The sequence below is a fragment of the Macadamia integrifolia genome, chromosome 3, assembly GCF_013358625.1.
Source record: "Macadamia integrifolia cultivar HAES 741 chromosome 3, SCU_Mint_v3, whole genome shotgun sequence".
NCBI lineage: Eukaryota > Viridiplantae > Streptophyta > Magnoliopsida > Proteales > Proteaceae > Macadamia > Macadamia integrifolia.
In genome coordinates, this window is record NC_056559.1 from 32805356 (window position 1) to 32823394 (window position 18039).

General features: G+C 37.2%; 3 protein-coding genes across 3 annotated transcripts; 2 read left to right on the forward strand and 1 right to left on the reverse strand.

The window, feature by feature from the left end:
• On the reverse strand, nt 1-2090 carry LOC122073343 (pentatricopeptide repeat-containing protein At2g42920, chloroplastic). The gene has a single exon (XM_042637918.1). The coding sequence runs from the start codon at nt 1939-1941 to the stop codon at nt 307-309; it is 1635 nt and encodes a 544-aa protein (XP_042493852.1). The 5' UTR covers nt 1942-2090; the 3' UTR covers nt 1-306.
• Nucleotides 2091-6371: 4281 nt separating this feature from the next.
• LOC122073362 (integumentary mucin C.1-like) lies at nt 6372-9099 on the forward strand. Its single transcript, XM_042637943.1, has 4 exons — nt 6372-6738; nt 7365-8030; nt 8438-8468; nt 8551-9099. Exons 1-4 carry the CDS (start codon nt 6678-6680, stop codon nt 8711-8713), a joined length of 921 nt encoding a protein of 306 aa, XP_042493877.1. The 5' UTR covers nt 6372-6677; the 3' UTR covers nt 8714-9099.
• Nucleotides 9100-11376: 2277 nt separating this feature from the next.
• Nucleotides 11377-12739, forward strand: LOC122074881. Its single transcript, XM_042639868.1, has one exon. It carries the CDS (start codon nt 11596-11598, stop codon nt 12508-12510), a length of 915 nt encoding a protein of 304 aa, XP_042495802.1. The 5' UTR covers nt 11377-11595; the 3' UTR covers nt 12511-12739.
• Nucleotides 12740-18039: the final 5300 nt, after the last annotated feature.

The window sequence follows — 18039 nt, forward strand, 5'->3', positions numbered from 1 at the left end:
TTCAAGAACTTTTGTGCATATGGGTCTCCATTACCAAGTCCAATATATTTTGGTACAAAAAATAATTCCAATGTTAGGTTTAGATGAATGTGGGGAATACCAACAAAGTTGACACCCTTAACTTGTTTAAATGAGGATGATGACAGATGGGTGGATGCAAATGTAGTCTAATTTACTTGTAAGACTTTCCAGTAGAAAATCATGATGTGCTCTTCAAACTCTGGTTCAAGGAACTTTGTTACATATCAACAGCAGAGTTGCATTTCATGTTATTCTATACTGAAAGTCTGAAACCTGCTCAAATTGTCAGTCAGTAACATCTAAAGATCCATGTTCCACATGTCCCAACTCTTGTAAATTTGAACTCAACCCAACCAGTAAGGAGTAGATCTCTTTGGCTTGAGGATGCAACCTCCCACCTGCTATAAACTCATAAACCACCCCATTTACCTCAATGAGACTGCATCCAGGTTCCCTCCTTATGTGCTTCTCCTTCATGGACTGCCTAGTATTGACAGCTTCTGTGAAGTGACCAGCAGTTGCGTAAGCATTCGACAAAAGTATATAGCTGCCGCTATCAGCTGAATCCAATTCAATTACTGTCTTTGCTGCCCTTTCCCCCATCTCTATGTTTCCGTGATTCCTACATGCGGAAAGCAAGGAACTCCATATAATAGCATCTGAATTTACTGGTATATTTCTAATTAGTTCTTCGGCTTCATCAAGAAGCCCCGCACGGCCAAGAACATCAACCATGCAACCATAATGCTTGATTGTTGGAGTGATCTTGTATGTCCCAGTCATCAAGGAGAAAACTTCCTTTGCTTTACTGACCAGGCCTGAATGGTTGCAAGCAGTTAGAACACCAAGAAAACTAACATCATCTGGTCTCAAATCAGAGGATTGAAGCCTTGAAAATAATTGAATTGCTTCCTTCCCATGGCCATTCATTGCAAGGCCCAAGATCATAGAGTTCCAACATGATAGCCCTCTGTTAGGGATGGTCTCAAACACTCGAAGGGCCTTATCGATGCTCCCACACTTGCAATACATATCAACAATTGCAGTAGAAACAATAGTATTTACATTAATCTTATTCTTTTCTATATAAGCGTGAACCCACTCTCCTATTCCCAGAGCTCCTAAGCTAGAGCAAGCTGACAATAAGCTGACTAATGCAAACTCATCCGGCTTGATTCTTTCCTTTTGCATTAGGTGAAACAGATCCAATGCCTCCTTTAACTTTCCATTCCTAACATACCCACTAATCATAGAATTCCAAGATACTCTGCTTCTCATCGGCATTTTATCGAACAACTTTCGTGAGTCATCAACTTGCCCATTTTTAGCAAGACCCATAATCATGGAATTCCAAGCAACAACATCAAAGCTCGAATCCTCATCAAACAGACGCGAAGCTTCAATCAAATAGCCACAATTCGCATACATGAAGATGATTGTGTTTCGAATGAAGGGATCGGATTGGAGCCCGAGTTTAAGAATCCTTCCATGGAGCTGAGCTCCATTATGGGCTAGACCCATTTGAGCAAAGGCTTTGAAGAGTGAAGGGTAGGTGAGTCTATGGGGTGCAATGGGTGAAAACTGCAACATGTCAATGAAGAGAGAGATGGCAAGTTGAGGTGTGGAGCTCTGGGAGAAGCCTCTGATAATGGTGTTCCAAGCAAAAAGGTTTGGATTTTGGATTTGGGAGAAGACCAAGTAGGCGTAATCAATGTCGCCAGCCGGGGAAGTGGCGGAGAAAGCGAGGACACGACTGGCGGCAATTGGGTGTTTGGCTAGACCAGTCTTGATGAGGTGGGCATGGAGCTTATGGAGGTCTGACATGGTGGTGCATCTTTTCTCTAGCATGGAGAGGGATTGGTGGTCTGAGATGAAGCTGGAGCTGGAAGGTGAAGGAAGTGCACAGCAATATGGCTGCATCTCTTCAGTTGGAGTTTCATGTTACTGGCTAGTAACGACCCTATCTCTTTACCTCAAACAGTCTCAGGACACGATGAGGGTGGAGAGGATGTTTGGATTTGGCCATTTGGGGACTGATTTCCAAATTGTCATGATACCATAGGAAAGGGATACTTAGGGCCTAGGTGTCAAACGGTGCGGTTTTAATTATTTGGTACGATTTATATTTTGATAAAGTAAAATCGAATAGATAGAAATAAATTAAAATTAAAATCATTTTCATCTAGTTTCGATTTTAGTGGTTTCTAATCCGTCTTTATTAATCAGTTCATAACTATTTTATATGCGATTAATAGTATCATTTCATAAAATGGATTGCATTCTACAGCTAGTGTGAATCCTAGATATTCTAAACTTCCTAAAGAATCAAGATAATATACTTTTATTTTGCCAAGGACAATATACTTTCTATGTAAAATACTACATAGAAGATAACTAATTATCTATGATCCTAGAAATTAGAAAATCAAGAGGTGTGATTGTGTGAAACTAAAACTCCCTTCTTGGTTAGTACTCTACTTTTTTTTTTTTTTTTTCCTCCTTTTTTTTCTTAGAGATCCATCAAAATTCAAAACACTTTAAGTCTTTAATAGTAGGTGTCAGTTAACCATCGGTTTTTCAATTCTGAACCGAATCAAACTGAAATTATGGCCTATAAACCAAAATCGGATCAATTTACTATGGTGCAGTTCGGTTCAATTATAACTGGTCGATTTCGGTTCTGATAAATGGTTTCGGTTATATTTTGACACCCTTAGGGGTACCACAAAACTGTAAAATGTAATACTCTAGATAAATCTTTTTTTGATCTATCATCCTATTGAGTGCCACATGGCTAGCCTATTGCATAAAAATCTTCTGCGGTGAGGTAGCGAGCGGCAGTGGGATCCAATGGTTGGGGTGTATGTTGGGCACTCCCAACTGTTGGATCCTCACTGCCACTCAACACAGAGGATTTAAACCCTAGCCTATTGGGCGTTGCTAGTAGGCCAATGGCCACCTACCCCTATATATACATTACTCACTCACACATGTATATGACAATGTTTGATCCCATAACCTCCTCCTTCGGATGCCACTCTTGAAGTTGAATGTAATGCTTTGGAGAACAATAATAGGATACCGCATAAGCTTTTGCGTATATTGATGTGCCGCTTAGGCTTATAATGAAGTGCCATAAGTCTCTTAGGTCTAATGAAACTCTCAATAAAATAAAATCTACTACTACATTATTCTAGCATACATTTAATGTGTCATATGATTGATGATTTAGTGGGTCTAGTAACACATCAATTTAATGGTGTCATGGTGAGGACTGAGGACTACTTGAAAATTAAATATTTTTCTTATTTTTCAAAGTAAAAGAGAAAAAAAAATTCTTTTTGGCTGTGAAATTGCACTCTGGCTTTGTAGCGTACCCACTCCACCCTTTTTATTTGGATATTCTTCGTATAACTTACATAGTTAACGAGTTATTACCATCAAATGTGAATCATACAAGATAAGAGTAATTATGAAAGCTGACAGTTATTATTTTTTAAACTGTCTTTTGTCCTTCTACAAAGATAGATAGGCCATAAGAAGACCAACCCTTAGAAGGAGGCGAAATTTGGTATAATCGTGACAGACTCAATGTAATCAACCGTGATTACAAACAGTAAAAAAAATTTTAGGGAAAAGAATGCTCCTTGGTCCCACAGCCACTGTGTGTGGGAGCCAATGAGGGGACGCATAGGGGCATCAAAGGAGGAGCGACATCATTTTGCCGCTCTCGATGTTTGGGTGCAATGGCCTTAGGGAGCATTCATTAATTCTCCAGTTTCTTTCTTTTTTTAGGGAAAATAATTTATTAAAATATCTGAAAGAAAAAGGAAGAAGTTTTCCTAGACCGCGCAATAAGGTTCACCGCATGATCCAGGGGACGAGATCCCCATTCCTCACACCCTTCATCTAGTGGGGAAACATTGAAGGGTACTCAGACCGTGTTTTACTCAAGCCAGGAAACATTGAAGGATGTTTTTAACCTCCAACGAATAGGGGGGAGTTATAATGATAGTAGATTTAATTATGGGTGTTTCCTTCACCGTAGGTGAAAGAACCCTCTCCTTCTATAAAAGCTCTATAAAAGCTTATTTGTGTCCATCAAATCTAATCGTGATTTGAAAGCATTCATCTTACATATTACATTACTTATATTTCTTTTTTGGGATTTTTTTTTTATGAAATCTTTCTCCTATATATCTTTACTATGTGGACTTCTTAGCAACACCATTGATGTGGCATGGGAGATTTCCCCCATACTAGGGTCGTGGGAAAGCCTCTCCCTAGACTCCCTTTAATTCTTTCTTCCCACCATTTTTCTTTTTTTCCTTTTGGTGTTAAGCAAATTAGCTTAGCTAGGACAATTTAAAGATACATCCTCATCCAATGAACATGTGCCACATAAGGCAAATTAAGTTGGCCCTATACCCATTTGAGTATTGTCATCCTGGACCCAGAGATTCAATCATCATGCATATAATAAGAGCAGCATGTATAGTATACTAAGAGTAATATTGGATGCTTTGAACTTTTTTGAATGGTTTGAAAAAGAGAGATCATGCCTCACACATAATTAAACACTACAGAGTAAATTTGCATAAAATAATGGCAACTCATGTATAAACAAATGCTGCATAAACTACAAAGTAACAAACATAATCTCACTTTTGGAATTTGGATGGTACAGTGGGTAACAACCAAGAGGAAGACCCTCTACTTCATCTTGACTCTAGGGTTCCAAAAGTACTGATCTATAAGATTCAGATGAATTATTTCAAAATCATCTAAGACAAAAGTGCTTGAAACAGTTTTTTGGATATCATTTTTCAATGGAGTGGTCCTGAGCTTCAATTTTGACTAAATGCAAAAATAGATAAATGAATGGGAAAAGAGAAACTTGGCATTGAGTTGCAAGGTGCAATCTAAGGTTGTGTTTGATATGCATTCTCCGAATAGATTTTGGGTCTTAAACACATTTTGAAATTCAATTCTTCTCCATTTTCGTACTTCTATGATACATTATAGATCAAGAATCTATCCCCGAGAATGCATATTCTACTGAATGGGAAGGATCTCAATCACTCCTTAGAAATTATTTCTTCATATCCACCCATTTTACGGGGTTCTCGATGCCCATGATCTCATGGAACGTGTTCAGATGGGAATGGTGGTCAAGTTATTTCTGTGAGGTTAGCAAAACCCTTGTCTAACTAATACTGTTCCTTGAGATTAGGGTGTACCCTAATGGATGCATACTCAAGGAAGCTGTGGCCGAACAGATTCTTGCTTGAAAGGTTCAGCTTCACATCAGATTTCCAGTATCAGATCATCTTGTAAGGAAAAATTGTGGGTCCCCATCCCCTTATTACTAGAAGATTGAGAGAGAAAATTGAGATTTGAATTGCAACCTACTAGTTGATGGGTCATCCAAATATAGGGAAATGATTTTAAGCATCATATTTAAAAACATCATTAAAAGTTACTAAGGATCAGATGGCTAAGATGAGTAATCTGGGCTCTTGATAAGGGCCCACAGAATTCTTGATGCTTGACTCTGAGTTCTGACCCACCCCTGCATGAAACCAATATTCTTTTGATTTTCTTCACTTTGAAGTTTTAAAGGATGGTTGAGGATCAGAAGTTACCCTTTACACTGACAAGCCAACACAAATGAACAGAAAATCCTGATTTTGAAATGGTGATAAGAGAGGGAAGAATAAAGAAAGGAGACAATGAAGCACATCCCACCAGCCCAAGCCCTACTATACTTCTTTCTTCTTTCCCACCTTTGGCTTTTTGAGTTTTGATTGTCCCTTAGGCTATGTTTGGTAGCCAAGAGAAGAAAAGAAAAGATAAGAAAGGAAAAAAGAATCTAGAAAAGAAAAGAAAAGAAATGAGAAGAAATGAAATGAAATGGTAAGAAAATAAAAAGATTATGTATGTTTGGTTATCAAGAGAAGAAAAGAAAAGAAAAGAAAAAAATTCAAAAAATTTTGAATTTTAAGAGAAAGATAAACACAAAAATTTTTGGGGAAGCAAAAGAAAACTTCACAATTCCCAAGAGGAATTTTGAATTTGAAAAGGAGAATCTTCTCTTGAGTAAAGACACACCAAGTGCAAAGAAAAATTCTTCACCCAAAGAAAAAAGTATAAAATGTGTACCTTTTTCTTTTCTTTCCTTTTCTTTTATTGGCTAGCAAACACAGCCTTAGAGAGAGAGAGAGAGAGAGAGAAAAGGAAAGGAAATGCTTCCTATCATCATTACAGTTATTATCATTAACTTCATCAGCCCACAGACTAAAATTCCAAAATATTCTCTGCTTCAGCGTCTTTTCTCCTTCCATTCTACCTTTTTTATTCCTTTGCACCTGCACTTGCGTGCACCTTCCAATACATATGTCTCCTTTCTCAAGTTTCCTTTTATTCCCTCCTCTCATTCTCTCCCTTTTTCTTTCTTTCTCTTCGACCCAAGGAAGCTCTGATTCTTCAAAATATATGTATCTAATTGACAAAGGGGTGCAGGAGATTATCCTGCTGCCTTTTCTACACCATTGATCTTGCTCTTGTTTGAGTTATTTTGGCTTCTCTTTGTTTCAAACTCAGGAGAAAAAAGCTGTGGAAGTTTGGAGAACAAGAAGTAGAAGATAATTGGAAGGATGGGCACAAGGGCTCGTCAGTGTCTCATATTCTTCCTCTTGGGAATGTTCCTTTGTGCAGGTGAGTTGCAGTTTTTAATGGGCTTTTCAATCAACTTCTGCCTTGTAATTTGCATTTTGGATGTTTTTTCCATGTGGGTATTTGGTTTTCTGTCTTCATTTTTTATCATGACCCTTGTTGGTCTCAATTTGAAAACTCTCTCTCTCTCTCTCTCTCTCTCTGTGTTTTAAGATTAGTTTTGACAAGTTTCTTCCTTTCTGTTTTTTAGTATGGATTTTATTGACTTCTCAATGTGATTTCTCATTTTTAAGAAGTTTATCTCTTGGTTTTGTCTGTTCCATGGTCCTCATTAATTTTAAATTTGACTCAGGTTGTTTGTTTTGTCATATTCCATCTTTGTTCTGTTTTTGTAGAAAACTTCAAACTTTCTGAATCATGAACCACCACACTGTGTTTAAAATAACTATGGAGAAGCCATTCAGCTTGAATTGGGTTTTGTCCACTATTGTTAAATCTTCTCTTTTGGGTTTCATTGGTGCTTTAAGACAGACAAGATTATGTCTTCTATCAGTTTCTGAGATCAAATGAATTCAAGTAATATCCAATTTGAATTTATTGATTCCCTCTCTTATGTTTACAGAAAATGATTCTAACTCCGGTTTTTGATTTTAACTTTCAATTTTTAGGTTCAAGTGTTACAGAGACAACTTTGGTTGGAGAAACCAGGCACACACAAGAATTGGACCATGAAGAATTACCATTAAGGGATGTCATCACACCATTAACAACCGTTCCAATTGTCAATCCGACACCCATTACTACTCCTCCTTCACCAACAATTCCGGTGGTAAATCCAGACACCCCACCGGCAGCGCCGACAATTCCAAGCCCAAGTACTGATACTCCAACCATTGGAACCCCAAGTACTGGTACTCCACCCATAGGAACCCCAAGTCCTGAAACTCCAACCATAGGAACCCCAAGTACTACTACTCCAACCATAGGAACCCCAAGTACTACTACTCCAACAATAGGAACCCCAAGTACTACTACTCCAACAACAGGAACCCCAAGTACTACTACTCCAACCACAGGAACCCCTGCATCAACAAGTGGGAGCTGGTGTGTTGCAAGCCAAAGTGCTTCACAAACTGCCTTGCAGGTGGCTCTTGACTATGCCTGTGGGTTCGGCGGTGCAGATTGCTCTGCAATTCAATCAGGGGGATCTTGTTTCAACCCAGACACACTTCACGATCACGCATCTTATGCATTCAATAACTATTATCAGAAGAACCCAATTCCCACCAGCTGCAACTTTGGAGGAACTGCTGTTATAACCAACACAGACCCAAGTAAGCTATGCTAAAAAACAGAGTACTCTGATTCATTAACAAATTAAAGATAGCATGGGAAGGCATGTTAAAAGCTAAGCAGGATTGTGGGTCCGATCCTCTGGTGCTTTTTCCTGCTTTTCAACTTGTTTTGAACAGGATTCATATGCAACCTTTCTTTTGGCTACATGTGGGTCCATGTTTATCCTATATTTTTCCCCACATCTCCAGGGAGTACTCATTGTTCTTGGGTTCTCTTTTGGCCCTGTCCTTATCTGTCAAGCGTTTCCATGGGTTAATTTGGTTTATACCTTCAGTGACTGTCAAAATCAGTCCATACTTATAGACCTATGTACATGTTGAGCATATTCCTGTTGGGTATTCAAATCAGTTCTAACTTTTTCTACTTTCCCTTGCAATATTTTCAGGTAGTGGATCATGTACTTATCCAGCAACCAGGTAATCTGTCCATACCATCTTTACTATCAACTTTTCTCCATGTTAAGAAGGAATGATTCTTGATTATAGTTTACAATTGCAGCACAAGTTCATCAGTTTTGAACACTACAAACCCAACTGGATCAACAGTTTATGGTGCAGAACCTACTGGATCCACCAACTCGGCGGCTTTCGTGTCATGTAGTTCATTGGTCTTCACCATGGAATGCCTCCTATTCTCTGTTCTTGCAGTGAGATGGATGTGACAGAAACTTCAAACCACAACATGGAAATTCACTCAAATCTCCCATGAAGCTACTTTGTTCTGTGATCATACATAGTAAAGGGGAGGCGTTGCAGATTGGATTAAGGACTTATATGCCAAGACCTGCCCTTAAAATCAGGATACTTCGAGTCTTCGACAAAGATTTCTACCTCATGAACTAAAGAAATATACAAGAGCAATGTATATATAAAATGATGGGTTCTTCCACTGCTAGAAACCATGATAGCTAGCTCCTTTCTTTGTAGTGTTAAAACAATAAATCCTCAGAAAAGTCCATCTTATTTTGGACAGCTTTTGTTGTGCCTAGGCCAATTTAAAGGATTAGCTACAGTATCAAAAGAAATTAAAGTGGTGTTATCAAAGTTATCAATTTAGTACAGTTTATAATGGCTTGAATTTGCTTCACATTATTAGGCTGCATTTGATAACGTTCTAAAAAAACGTTTCTGGAGTTTTTTCGTTCTATGGAGACGAAAAAACAGAATAAAGTGGTTGGTGCATTTATGGTGTGTTTCATTTTTCTTTTGAAACAAAAAGTGAAAAAAGAAAAAAAAAAAGAGAATTGACGGAACGACAAAAGGAAGTTCCGTCGTTAAAAAAAAAATGGCATTTTGATATAGAAATTGAAATTTCCGTTTTTGACACGAGACGTTGTTTATAGAACAGAAACATTACTAAACGCAGCCTTAATTTCTAACTTTGCTTTGCTTTTAGTCATATCATGGCTGGAATTGCCTATCAGCACATTTGATTACCCTACCAAGTGGTTATTTTGGTCAGTAACATGCAAAAGAGAGAAAAGAAAGATTGAAAAACACAACTCATGATATGAATAAGTGAAATGACATTATTCATGTTTAAAGTAAGGTATTGCGGATCTGACAGTTTGAATTGTCTTAGCTCTTGTCTATGTCATCATCTAATCATGAATTGATTTCGATTCAATTCAACATCATCATATATAAAAAAGAAGCGTTTTCAAATTATTTGAACGGTCAACTTTATCTAAAGAATAACAAGTTAAGGACCGCTGAAAAAACAAAAATGAAAACCCTCGTAAATTGTGCATCAAACAGTTTAAATAATCACCAAATTTGACATATGAAAGAGATATGGTGTCAATTGGTTCAATTTCAGTTTTTCAGTTTAGTTCAAGATATAATATGTAGAAACCGAAATCAAATAAGAGCATCTGTTTCAAAATCAGAATCGACCGGCATGGTTCAGTTTTTATTCAGTTTGACTCGGTTTATATTTGATTTTGGGCACTATTTTAGGTGTTTGGACAGACTTTTACATCTTCACAACAAAAGAACCCTTGTCTGTTATGCCATAATCCACTAAACATTTTTCAAATATTAAGTTGAAATAAAAATTTATCATCCACATTAATTAAAACATTAAAACAGAAATATAATTTATTCAGTTTGGTTAGGATTTTCAGCACTAAAACCGAAACTGAAACAAAAAAGATTCCATGTTTGAAACCAAAATCCACCCGATTTGTTTCAATTCGATTCGGTTTTTGAAGGCCGATTTCTATTTTCGGCTCTCAAATGACACCCTTAATTATTACCCAGTATGAAAAGGACGAGAGTAACCAAGGGGCAACTCAGTGGTTGAAGTCACATATGGGCTGGGTTCTGAATAAGGCCCATTCAGAGTGAGTCATGAACAACCTTTGGTGGGTTATGTTATTTTGGGTTTTTTTTTTTAATAATTATTATTATTAAAATCGTGTTGAGACTTGAGAGTGTGCATACTGCATAGTAATGTCTAAAGTATTAATATATATGTATGGATACACATGAGATGTATACCAATTTAAAGGGGTATTTGATCTTATTAGAATCTGAAATTCGACCGATGTCAAATTTAAACCTTGTCCTCTTTATTCAACAAGTGGAACGGATACATCATCGACATGACTGAATAAATTCTTGTGAGATTTGAAAAATTAAAGACCCTTATGACAATATATTTCGGAATAAAAGACCCTTAAGATGATATTAGTTGACTTTTTTTCCCTTTTTGTTATTATGATATATAATAGGGTAGCTATTTATGTAACAATGAAAGATGATAAATCCAAACTATCTCCTTTTGTATTTTTTTTTAAGGGAGAGGGTTCTTTGAGTAAGTAGCGTACACTACACCCGTTCAGTTTTTTATTTTTTTTAAATTTCTATTTGTTTCTCCTAATAATGATTAATATAATAATGAATATCAAGAAGTATAGTGTACGCCTTAGGCTTAGAGAGCCTTTTTCCTCTTTTAAATTTAAACAATATGTTTCTACTCAAAGTTGAAAGAGTACACAAGAGTGTCTAATGTTTTATTTTTTCTCCTATAATATCTAATGTACTGATACACATGCATAGACATACACGAGATGTGTGTGATCGATGCTGTGAATACAATATATTTTTAGGGCAAAAGTTTTTTGTGCAAGAGTTCTCCTTGCACCCAGACACAAGGGCACGTGTCCCCAGGAGGGTCAGGTGGTCATTTTGTGCCCCCTATATGTTTGTGTCGGAGTCGTAACTATCAAATAGAGAACTTTGCCCCATATTTTTACTACATTATCAAAATGAGAGAGAGAATATGATCCATCCAAGCGATTGTGGGATCAGTATAGGCCCACAGACTAGAGGAAAAGCTACCGATCCATGGCAGCTAAGAAAAATAGGGGAATACGATACAGCGATAGTCTCAGCAACGAACGGTGGATACACAGACGAAACAAATTAAAAGCATCATGGGAACCTCATTTCTTTGATTATCTGGGAGTTCCAACTTCCTAGTCCCATTGTGTGGCTTCCGTTACTTAAATCTCCATTTCTTTATCTATAACAAGTCTACATGGAGGAGCACAACCTCATCCAACCCTTAATCGCCACCACCACCACCAATACCAATGCAACCGCCGCGGCCTCTACCACCGATGACGACATCACAGCATCAATCTCATCAATCATAAACCGTATGGTTTTTCTCTTCTTCATTGCAATCGTATCCATATGGGCCAATTATGAAGCCTCCAAAGGATTTGAAGTAACCATCATTAACGACGCTGGGCAATCTCCGGCGGGTCGTCGATTTGCACTCTTCTTCGTCTCCGACGACAAGGCAACCAGAATAGTCCTAAACACCAGCTATTTCGCCGAAAAACTTCTCTACCCAGATGCCACCCACCTCAAGAACAAGAAGCAAGTTAACCGTGTCACCTTGAGACTCGCCGGCCGGAATCTGTCTCAGGCGGTGGTAGTCAACATGACCAATAACCATGAGTTTGTTCTTCACATTAACCCATCGGTGATGGAAGAAACCAATGTAGACAAGGCTATGGTATCGGCAATTCAACGAGGGATGGCTCGTGTCTGGGTTTGGGATGGAGAGATGAGTGCACCCACGTCCCTTCTTGATGGTATGGTTGAGTACGTCGGAATCTCTGCTGGGTTCGCTGCAACTTCGAATTATTCCGGTGATTTCGCGCCGGAATTATCTGACGGCAATAGTTGCTGGGAAGATAGGGACCGTTTGGCCGTCGCAAATTTCTTGGATTATTGTGAACGGGTCAGGCATGGGTTCATCGTCCGGTTGAACCAACACATGCGTGAAGGTTGGCACGTGCGAACGATGGATGATGCATTGGGTCTGCCAGCTCAGCAGTTGTGTTCATCCTATTATTATTCGACAATTCAGATACCACACACAATGGGACCCACACATTTTACAGAGTCAGGGTTAGGGAGCTGTGTGTCCACATGGGATTGATATCTATATCCTTTTCAATAATTAGGGGGTGGGCCCAACACCAAACGTGGATGGATGCAATTAACACATGCGTTTGATTAATGAGGGAGTTTACTTGTAGTAAACGATTCATATTTATTTAACCTATTCATTAATCTTGTTTTACAAGTTTTAAGATTAAATCATATTGGAATCCAATGATCAGATCACATGGAAATATCAAAAAAATGAAGTTTTATTTCGTTTGAAATCACTGACTCAACTTTTCTTGTTTGTTAGGTGTTTTCTTATTACATCACTTTCCTTTCTCTTGCGTATCTGCGTTTATTTGAGGAAGAGTTGTTGGAGAGGATCTTGACCCTCTCCAACCCCCCCTTCAAAGCCTAATTGCTTTGTTGCCAATCAATGAGCTAAAAGCTCATCCCTTCATGAGGTACTCTTTTAGACAGGTAGGACCTTAAAGGAGAGTTGAACTCATGACTTTTTAGTTATGAGTCGTTGGTTCAGGTCAACTGAAACATAATAAAATCGAATTCCATAGAAATTGATTGGGTTCTTGCTTCCTAGTTTTATAACTTTTCATAGGATGTGTAAACACATCAATCCCCCACCCAACCAAAAAAAAAAAAATGTACATATTTCATTAAATTTTTTTTACCTCATGGCTCGCCCCTATCTTTAGAGAGAGGGGCTTGAAAGACTGGAACAAAACTACCATTTATTCTTGGGTGGACCAACCAAGCAACTCCATAGCGCGCTAGCTGATCATAGACCAAAGAAGTAGTGGCGTGGTGCGTTAGCATGCTCATCTTCTTCTTGCTTGTTGGGGTGTGTTAATGCAAAAAAATATTGATAAAAAAATCAACGTGAGAGGGGGTGTAGATTGTAGACTACGTATACCTTGCTTGCTTAGAGAAACTTCTTCCCCCATCCCCTAAAAAATAATAATAATAATAATAATAATAATAAATAACCTACTTGCTATTGAGCATCACATGGATTGGATTAGCATGGTCTTGCTAGCTAATTGATGTTCCCTTGCCGAGGTTTATGGGAGAGAAGTAACAATGGACCTATGTAAGGATGTCAGAACAAAATCAAAATTGAATCAAACTGTTTGTATCAAAATTGTGAAACCATATTTAATAAATAGTTTGGTTTAATTTTAAAATTTAGAATGTTTAGTTAAATGATTTAAACAGACAGTAAACCAATTAATATATACATAGTAAGTTTAAGTCATTCAATATTAAGTTTACATGCATTTCAATTAAAAAAAAAAAAAAAAAAACTAAGTTTACATTTAACAACTATTAAAAGAAAATATATAATATTAAACATTTCAATTAAATAGCCTCAGTGATAAAGGGTAGTATAAGAAAGAACGTGGCCAGTGCTATTTAGCATTACAATTATACTAAGATTATTGGTGCCAGGACAGGGCATGTTAGCATCCCCTCTCTATCTCTCTTCTCCTCATGTGAATGACTTCGCTGTCCTTCTATATTCACAATCATTTTATCGCACCTCATTGCTGTACTCCATTATATATTGCTTTCTCACAGAACACTCTCCCTTAGAAACTAGTCTAAACTAACTTGCCTTCCCTTATCCTGATCCCCCAGTATAAAGAAATAGTCCTAAGCTGGTGTGGTTTTGGGACCAGTTTGTAGGGCTGGTCCCCCTGTTACATTTTTCTTTTTACTGTCCTACTTAGAATGGTTCCTGTTGCACATGGGATCTTGGCATGAAAATCCCATAAAAATGGGGATACAAAAAATAAATAACATTTTGATTGGATTGTCACATCACAGTCATACTGAGATTAGATTTTTTTCTGTTAAAAAATGTTAGTGTTCTCATTTGAGCCAGTCTTGGCCTCTTGGGTGTATACATTGTATCCTGGATGTTTCTTTGCCACAGGCTATAAGGCTAATTGGCTAATACTTCATATAATCTGGACAAGAACATCAGTGTCTTCACATGGTACAAGGAAAAGATTTTTTGTTGAGATGACAAAGAAAGCATCAAATTTGAGTAAAAATTGAAAGCTGAAGGAGTGGTTCAGTAATCAATAAAAACCACAAAAGCTTTGTTCATTTTCATTTCAAATTCCATCATGGAACTACACATGTGAGAATTAGGAATTAGTCCTCAGTCCTCACATGAATCCAAGACTTTGATGATCACCTGGCTTCTGTCTTTTACTTTGGAAAAACAAGCCATCTATGTTTTATCACTGGTGACTCAAAATTTGAAAAAGAGAAAAGAGAAAAGAGAAAACATTGGCTTACATATATATCAATATGAGAATTGAAAACTCTTACAAGTATGACCTCTGACAGAGTTTTTTGGAGAGTAAGGATTCATGCAGTCGACATTTTTAGTTGAGATTTTCTTGACTTGCCGGTGTTTTATTATTAGTTTTTATTTTTTTCTTCTCACTTTGCCTTTCCTTTCGTTTTTTGCGTGGATCCATATGGTCAATCCCATTAAGGTGGATGAGACAGAGTTTTTTGTTATTGTATTGCAAGTGGGAAACTCTTACAAGTTTGATGAATTCTTAATTGCTTAAACACAAAGGCTACCGAACTAAACTATACCTTACCTACGCACCATTAATTGCAATGAGCTAGAGCGGATCGATTCTTTGTAAACACTAGTCTAATAGTTGTGTATTTTTGCGACATACTACAATAATCCATAAAGTTATGTTTGGACGTCAAGAAAAGAAAAAAAAAAAAAAAAAAAATTAATTTGAAGAGAGAGATAGACACAAAATCATTGTGTAATTATAAGAACAAAATTTTCCTTCCCTGATGACTAAACAATGGAACAATATAGATGGAAGGAAGAATGGTCAAAGCAATATGGTTAGCAACATAGATGGAAGGAAGAATGGTCAAAGCAGTATGGTTAGTTTTACTGTTCATAGGACCCCCAAATTATGACCATATCTACAATATAACCTTTGAACCATTCAAAGGAGTTCTGTTCCCTTGAAACCCAGTAGAAACAAGCTTTGTCAGGACGCCTTATGCTGGTTGATCCTTCTTTGCTTAGAAGTACCTATGGTATAAATGTTACCCTAAAATAATGCCAAAAAAACAAAAGGAGGGTGGTGGGTGTGGGGAACATGAACAAACAATCACAATGAACAAAAATTTACGTGGTTCGACTAGATTGGTCCACGTCCACGTTGAGATAAAATTCTATTTCACTATCAATGGACGATAGAATCAAAACGCTCATCTTCACACTGCTCTCAGATTATTTACAAAATAAGAATCCTCAATAAATATATATATATATATATATCGAAATTAATACCAAAAAGTACAAAATCCCTAAACAAGTCGTCCTAGATAAAAACTTTGGCGGGGGATTTGCCCCTACACCCCTTATGTAGGGGGGGCTCTCCTGCTCCCCTTGCAATCCACAGCTAGCAAGTGGGGGACCGCCATTATTTGGAAAAGATCAATAGTACTTCCCAGATTAATTGAACCCCAACTCAAAATAAGTACTCGTTCTTAAATTGAAATGATATTTTTCCATTTTTCCTTGAGGAAAAGCTGGCCTATCTAACCTATTATTGGCTCTTTGAAACGAAGATGGATGGCAACCCTAATTTTAAAAGCTTTGAAATTCCCGATGAAATACAGGACATTGTACCCAACACCTATATACGTTTGAAAGTTTCTTTCATTTGACATTTAAACTTTGTGATCTTCATTGAAATCTGAACCAGTTGGATCACCAGTACGTACTTAGAGAGTCGATATCTGTCGCCTCAAATTTGTCGTGTGATTATCTTGGATGAGCTGGCCTACTTAGGCCTCAATACACACCAAACTAGTCCCACCAGTGGGCCCAAGTTACATAATTAAGTAAGCATAAAGGAAAATCATAATATGAGTGGGTCCATGTTATAGATTTTGCATATCTCTTAATAGCCAGTTTCAGCCCTAAACAAGCTATTGAAGTGTTTCAAAAATGAGTAAAGGTGATAAAATTATAGAAATATCATTGGATTCCATTATAGTAAAACGTCATTCTTCTAATTGTAAAATCATTTTTTTAACGGAAATAGAACACCGCAGTTAATATTCCTTTGAGATTTCTTGTATAGAACAGTGAAATGATCACCCCGCCTCCTCTCTTTGGATGCCCGTTCATTCTCTCATTGGTCTCATACTGACACAGGGGCACACAAAAAAATTATCACTGAGCTAAAGGTCTTTACTTTTTCACCTTCCTTGTAACCCTCCTTTGGATTTCTACCCATAAAGAAAATGAGAAGGGTACAGTTAAGGGGTGACACCCTCCCTATGGCCCATTTTTAATGGGTTTCCTTGAGGCAAGGGCAAGTTGAACCAGTCATAGTGAGCTGGGTCAGAATTGAGATAACTCAGCCCATGGAGTTGGGCTGCCATAAGGTTGAGGATATGTTGCCATGAGCAAAGCTACAGGCAAAAAAAGATGGAGGTGGAAAACAAGAATTTTATTTCAAATAATAAACATTCCAAACCATAGATTAAGAATTGAAAGAAGAAAACCATAGAAGAAAACTCATAATTTTTAGAAAATAGTACACACTATTGTATCAATAGATATAAAGTCTTCTTTGGATGGCTCAAATTTCTATCATATAGTAATTTCAATGGTGCTAAAATTCGGTGAACAACTGGACAAGTTGTTCGCATTATTTTCTATCAAACAGTAATGTGTCAACTCAATTTGATTTCCTTACATAAAGTTTTAAAATTTTGAAAACTGATTGAAAACTCAATTTTAATTGTTTTGGTTGATCATTGAAATAAAGAGAAAGAAGTTTAAATAAATGTGGACCGTATGATTGAAATGGACCCAATTTTGAGGGGTGACTAATCCACACACTTTACAGCTCATCCAACGTGGGGTCCCCTAGACCACCATCCACATGGCTTAAAAAGTATGGATCTCCATGAGTGCCTTTCCATGGTGGGGCCATGAAGTACATGGCTTGAAATTTTAATTTTAGTTGCTTTAGTCCAATCATTGAAAGTATGAGCAACTCAATGTGGAATATATCATTTCATACTATTATATAAAATCCCATTTCAACTAATAAAAAATCCCTCTCTGACACGTTCCTAACTAAAAATCCTATTTCAACTAATCTCTCTCTCTGTCTCTCTCTCTCTTACACATTCCTAACTAAAAATCCTATTTCAACTAATGTCCCTTGTTTCTCTCTCTCTCTCTCTCTCTCTCTCTCTCTCTCTCTCTCTCTCTCTCTCTCTCTCTCTCTCTCTCTTGCACGCTCCTAACTAAAAATCCTATTTCAACTAATATCCCTTGTTTCTCTTTCTCACTCTCCCTCTTTTACACGTTCCTATCTATACCCAAAAAATAAAAATCCTCACGTTCCTATCTATACCCAAAAAATAAAAATCCTATCCCTATTGTAACTAAAATCCTATTTCAATTAATCAAAAATCCTATCTCAATTGTAAACATCTCACCAACAATCTAATTTAATTTCTCTTTTGCAATTTCACAAAAAAAAAA

Bases quoted from the DNA above. Each gene is read 5' to 3' on its own strand.
- LOC122074881 (XM_042639868.1), top strand. From the start codon at position 11,596: ATGGAGGAGCACAACCTCATCCAACCCTTAATCGCCACCACCACCACC.
- LOC122073343 (XM_042637918.1), bottom strand. From the start codon at position 1,941: ATGCAGCCATATTGCTGTGCACTTCCTTCACCTTCCAGCTCCAGCTTC.
- LOC122073362 (XM_042637943.1), top strand. From the start codon at position 6,678: ATGGGCACAAGGGCTCGTCAGTGTCTCATATTCTTCCTCTTGGGAATG. The intron at 6,739-7,364 runs GTGAGTTGCAGT...TTCAATTTTTAG, and splicing joins GGGAATGTTCCTTTGTGCAG to GTTCAAGTGTTACAGAGACA. The intron at 8,031-8,437 runs GTAAGCTATGCT...CAATATTTTCAG, and splicing joins TATAACCAACACAGACCCAA to GTAGTGGATCATGTACTTAT.